This window comes from Trachymyrmex septentrionalis, unplaced genomic scaffold, assembly GCF_001594115.1.
Source record: "Trachymyrmex septentrionalis isolate Tsep2-gDNA-1 unplaced genomic scaffold, Tsep1.0 scaffold60, whole genome shotgun sequence".
Taxonomy (NCBI): Eukaryota; Metazoa; Arthropoda; class Insecta; order Hymenoptera; family Formicidae; genus Trachymyrmex; species Trachymyrmex septentrionalis.
The window spans coordinates 3,846,112-3,852,370 of NW_017305779.1; the positions used below are offsets into that span (position 1 = coordinate 3,846,112).

The window sequence follows — 6,259 nt, forward strand, 5'->3', positions numbered from 1 at the left end:
ATTTTTTAAATATACTCGGTACGAATAAAGTAGCGCTATAAATTTTTATTTTGACTCAATATTATAACACAAAATGCAAACAAACAAAAATTTATTCGGATCAGATAGGATCGAACGGTCGAAAGAGGATTCATTTTTTTACTCTCATAATTCTCTCTGACACATCGCTTAAGATGCTTAAATAAATATCCTCGAAAATAAAGTATTTTTCCCATTTTTAAGATATTGATTTTGAAATTATACATATCATATTTATATTGACATAATTTTTTTATTTTTGGAAGCTCCTCATTAGCCAAATAACATCAAATTTTTATTATTCTTATAATCTTCTCTCACACAAAAGAAGAAGTAAATTATGAATTTTAAGAGCCCTAGTATAATAACTTTTGTGAAGTAAATTATATTTGTCTTTTTAAAAATTTTTCGTGAATTGGATATTATTTATGTATAACGACATGACAACCCTTAAAAAAAAAGAACTGATTAGTGTTCCAATAATCTGCAGATTGGCTTTATTAATAACTGATGATACTGCATCAGTAATTGATGAAATATTATCAGTTAATGTATATACAATTAAACAATTTATTGGAACACTAATCAATTTTTTTTCTTAAGGGGGAATCAGTGTATTAATATAATACTTATACATATTGAAATATTAACTTCTTGAGAGGCATAGAAATGTAATCGGTCGTTCATCGCTAGAATATTTTATCAAATATTCTTATTCCGCTGTTAATCGCGGCAAGAAGATTAACCAGCTTGCTTCGTTATTGATGGAGGTAATAATATTATTAACTCTATATTATTCGTGTTCTTTTTTAACGTTATTCGCACGAGATGTTTCTGACATCCCAACATTATATTTCAATTTTCATTCTCTTTTATGATTTACAATTAAATAAAGATTAATGCCATTTTATACACCCTTTAAATAAAGTAAACAAAAAATATTAATTATGAAATAATTTGCGCTAAATATAAATATGTGTATACCGAAAGAACAATTTTGCTGAAGTATTAAAAAATTTAACTAGGTACACAGATCTAAAAATAATTTCGATAGACTATCAAAATAATTACGTAGGACGTTCAAGCTGGTTACTAGAATATAAAAATTTGTTGCAGCTCATGCTACATAGTTATTTTAATGATCCAACAAAATCATTTTCAGATCTGTATGTATCTAAATATTTAATACGTACTTCAGCAAAATTGTATGTTTTTTTATAAAGCATTTATACGTTTTAGCAAATTTATAAAGATTGGGTGTACTAGACACTACACGCACAAGGATAAATTAAGGATTAATAAGAATCAATGCAAAGAAAGAATATATATCGAAACGTTCTTTGCAATCGAAGCATAGCTGTATGAAAACCATATGAAAACTCAACTGATTTCTCTGTGATTTCCATGAGAGAAAATAATCCGAAACAAGACGCACCGAGTTTTGCTTCTGCAGACGTCTTTCCCGTCGAGTTTATTAAAACGCCGTGCAGCTGTAGCTGAATTATCGCCCGAGTTTCCTGTTTTGGCTCTCCCGCGGCAAAAAGCGCGCGTCGCGCAGCGGGAACGAAACAATTTGACCGCCTTATTCGAATTTACTTTTCTCCTGCACATCCCGCGCGCCCGTATCAGCGTCGTAACTTTTGCCAAGTGGGGGCAGGCAGTCGCGCCATTACCCCCGAAGCTAATGTACCCTCACAACGATCATTATGTAAATTCAAGTGTGATAGAGCGTCCCGCCGGGCTATAACGCGAGCGAAACTTTTTCACGGAAGCTAATCAATTCATTTATCGTGTACCCGATGTCCGCTGTTCGTTGGGATACGATGGTACAAATATTAAGATTGTCCTTTAGAGAATAAATTCCCGCAGGAAAAGAATTCGCGAGGAGTCACGTGGCGTCACGTGCCGATGAAAATTGTTTACCTACAATGTTTCCACAAATCTTCGCAGACGATAAAAATGCAATGCTATCATTTTCAAAGTAACGTTTAACTTTTCGTTAACATACTGGGTGTGAACCACCCACAAAATTATTTTAACTCTCTGAAGTTCAATTTTTTTTTATTTTGTAGGACAAAAATACAATGTTTATAAAAAAAATATCTGTTTTTTTCAATTCCCAAAATAGCCTACATTCAATATGTAAAATAAATACCCTTTATCCAAAACCAACTCACAAACTAATTGTTTTTCCAAAGTATCATATCTAAACAACAATTCTGTAACTTTTAATATTAAATTTTTTAAAAGTTACAATTTTTCAAAGATTTTACTCGTTTTTTTTCTATTCATTGAACTCAAGAACTTTTTTCAGAAAAACTGTAATAAAATTTCAATCAAAAACTATTTGAATGTATTCTATTGTATATACCTTGAAATTGATCCATAATTTTTTTCATATTGATTGAATTTTTTAAATAAGAATGTCAGTTGTTTAAACATTACTCTGGGTGTGAGTATCACCCAGTGTGTCAAAAAGCGATCAAAAAAGGTGTGTCAACGAAGGGTTAATCCTCCGAAACTGACCTTCAAAATCTGTAACACAATTACTGACCCTGTGTCTACAAGATCTATTTAACTTACGTTAATTGAAAGGCATTAATTAATTTCACAGAACGATAACATATGGCTCATTATAAAAAAGAATAAATATAAAGTATATTTTAATAAGAATATCCAAAATTTGCAAATGTAACATGAAGAAAATCAAATTGATTGTTTGAAATTTTTTACAAAAAAATTTTTCATGCAGTACAGATTATTCCAGCAACATTGTAACGTTCCATTAATATTGTAGTAACATAGCAAACATTGCAGAAATGTTATCGCAAGCTTTGATACTATATGGGTTTATAATATTGAGTACGTTCAAGATCTATCGTCAACTTCAGAGAATTTTAACCAATGTAAAATTAATTTTAATCTCGGTTCGATTTACTCTTTATCTTTTTATAACGCTAAGAATTCTAAGAATTTTAGAAAAAGATAAAGAGTTTGAATTGAATCAAGATTGAAATTAATTTTACAATAATTCTAATTCTCAGAATTCTAAGAAAATTAGAAAAAGATGAACAATAAGTAAATCGAAATTAAAGTAAATCTCATTATACATTAGTGGAACCGGCTAAGGAATAAAACAGTTGGCCTAAGGAATAGAAAGAACACAGAGAAAAGATAAACGCTCCCATAATTACATCTATAGAATTAAACTCACCGGGCGGTGATTTCCCCACGCCGGAAGCACACAATATCGGCAGACCGGAATCTCGTTATCCATCCGCATCCGCAAGCTCGCCGAGCGTCGGTGAACAAAAGTGTGACAACGGGAGTTAGACGTGCGCGCTCGATTCGAAGGAGAAGAGGTCGCGGAGCGCCGGAAACTTTCTGCGTTGATGAAATTTCTTTGGGCGGAAACTTCACCGCGGGGTGGCGGCGCGACGACGACGAAGAAGCCGCCACAAAACCGCGCGCAGTTAACCGCAGACGAAATAAAGGGGGGCGGAAAACAAACGGCCGATTATCTTTCCCGTCCCCGCGTTCACGCGCTTTCCGCGACTCGATCGCGTTCAGGGAAAGGATCGATTCCTCGTGCGAGGAATCGATTCCTCACGCGATTGCGCCTGCGCATCACTTCGTGCGACGGTCAACGTCGACACATATGCCTGACCTGACACACCGTTTACTCCGCGAGTCTGCGCTGCTCCGCGTGGTAACGTGGAGCGTAGTAATCGTGTTTACGTTCATGAGTGATCCTCTGCAGTCTTCCGAGAACGTTTGTTGGGAACAGAACGTGATAAGGTGATAATCGGTGACTTTTTGCCATGATAAGTTGAGGAAAGACCGCTTAAAGTTCAATTTTGCCGCGGCGATTTCTAGTTTTTATAAACTCGTGTTTGCGTAACCTTGTTCTCCTTGAGATATATTTGTTTTATTTTTTAATTCTACAATAAAATAGCATAACATAGAAGAAACGAATCATGCCGTGTATTTATAAACGCGATATATGTGCGACGCATGAGATTCTGTTCCTCTATTCTTATCATGATTTTATGTGTTGTTAATGTTGTTATTACTTTATTTTATCTCCATGGTTTGTTGTCTGTTCAGGTTGTATCAGAATATACGATGGCTCAAAATGATCCCAGAATCCCGGATTTGCAGGACACATTTACTCCTTTCGGTTTACCATTATCTGGAGTATATAAGCGGTAATTTCTGAATTGCTTAACTTTGTTTTGTTTGTCAACTTGTTATCAATTCGCTGACCTTTGATACAAAGATATAAAAACGACATCTTTTATTTATGTTACAGAAGTTATGCTTATGTAACAATCAAAGACAGATTGCCGGTGATATTAACGAAAATTATTGATGTACTCTGCCAGAATAAAAGCAAAATTATAGATACATACAGTGAGGTAATCTTCATAGAAGCAAATATGTGTGTGTGTGTGTGTGTGTGTGTGTGTGTGTGTGTGTGTGTGTGTGTGTGTGTGTGTGTGTGTGTGTGTGTGAGACATAACAATCAGTTTCCCATGCTATTATGCCTTGAGACATAATACATGTTATTGAATTACAGAATGCTGAAAAAGATATTAAAGAGATCATAGGATTCATAAGTCAACTGAAAACTGAGATGGTTACTAACAAAGCCTTGAAACCACTGCGTTTAAATACCAAAGTAATTAATGATGCCGAGGAATGGAATAAATATCTAGAGTACAGAACATGCGTAGAAAATGGAGTACCCACATGGTTCAATACAGTGTGGTTATATTGCGAATGCTATATGTATCGTGTATTAGCTCAAGAAATTAGTTTATTGTAAGTTTTGATGCACTAAATGTAACATAAATTCATATAGAACAATCTAAAATGTCGTTTTGCAATTTTAGAAGTACGATGTATAATTACGATCCATTTAAGTATCAAAAGCAAACTGATTTTATTAACTCTATTGAGTCTGTAGACTTAATGATCTTGTACATAAAAGACATACTGTGTAATAAGGAATATAATAAGGAAAACTCAAAGAATGATTTTCTGAAATTTTTGAAATTGAGCTTGTGGGGTAACAGGTTGTACTATTTTTATCTAATTCTAATACGCTTATCTAATACGCCTATCTAATACGCTCTTTTATAATGCATTATCAATAAACAACGATTTCTATATTTACAGACATGATCTATCTGCAACTGCAGGAGCCCCTTCTATTCAGACTGGTAATCCACTTGTGATAGTGGAGTCTTTAAACCAAAATATAGTAGTAAATGATTGGGAGGTTGTATGGGATATTGTGAACAAAAAGATGAAAGAAAACGATAATATTCATATAGTACTTGATAATGCAGGATATGAACTGTTCACTGATCTATGTTTAGCAGCTTTTTTGGTTACTATTGTACCTACGACTAAGATAACATTTCACGCAAAATTATATCCATGGTACGTGAGTGATACAACTATTAATGATTTTCTCTGGATGTTAGATTACATGAATACACTAAATGATCATCCAGATATACAATTATTGGGTAAAACATTCAAAAATCTAATGGATCAGGAAATTTGGTCTTTTAAGGTACATTTAATTTGTATTCTCTGAAACTGTTTAGATTATCGTGTAAAATTATGTTAAATATAATTTTAACTTTTTATTACACAGGAAGAACCTTATTGGACAGGACCGTATGATTTTACACAAATGAAAGAAAGAGGGAAAAATATATATGCTCAATTTTCCGATGCTAAATTAGTAATATTTAAGGGTGATCTGAATTATAGAAAGCTTCTGGGTGATGTAAATTTTGAATACAATATAAGCTTTGCAGCTGCATTGGGAAATTTTCAACCTACAAATATTTTGAGTTTGCGCACCATGAAATCCGATATTTGTGTTGGATTACCAAATGATATGGCTGAATTCTTTGAAAAACATAAAGATAAACTGATAACCGGAGAATATGCTATCATTCAAGCAGCTTTGCTCAAAATTTAAATTACTAGATCGTTCTGTAAAAAATAAAAATAAAATCTTTAAATTATAATAATCTTTGAATATCTTTGAATTATCGATAATCATAATACTTACGTTTATCTCTGTACAAATATATAAAGTTATATAGCACATTTGTACATATACAGATATGCACAAGAATATATATATTGCAATAATATTTATAAAAAAATCTTTATATTTCTTATAACATATTTATATTTATTCTTTACCATATATTGT

The 6,259-nt window shown here is 32.8% G+C and overlaps 1 protein-coding gene across 1 annotated transcript; it reads left to right on the top strand.

The window, feature by feature from the left end:
- The first annotated feature begins 3,679 nt into the window (after positions 1-3,679).
- LOC108752467 (protein-glutamate O-methyltransferase-like) lies at positions 3,680-6,143 on the top strand. Its single transcript, XM_018493296.1, has 7 exons — positions 3,680-3,816; positions 4,126-4,226; positions 4,331-4,436; positions 4,598-4,842; positions 4,914-5,096; positions 5,200-5,602; positions 5,687-6,143. Exons 2-7 carry the CDS (start codon positions 4,144-4,146, stop codon positions 6,017-6,019), a joined length of 1,353 nt encoding a protein of 450 aa, XP_018348798.1. The 5' UTR covers positions 3,680-3,816; positions 4,126-4,143; the 3' UTR covers positions 6,020-6,143.
- Positions 6,144-6,259: the final 116 nt, after the last annotated feature.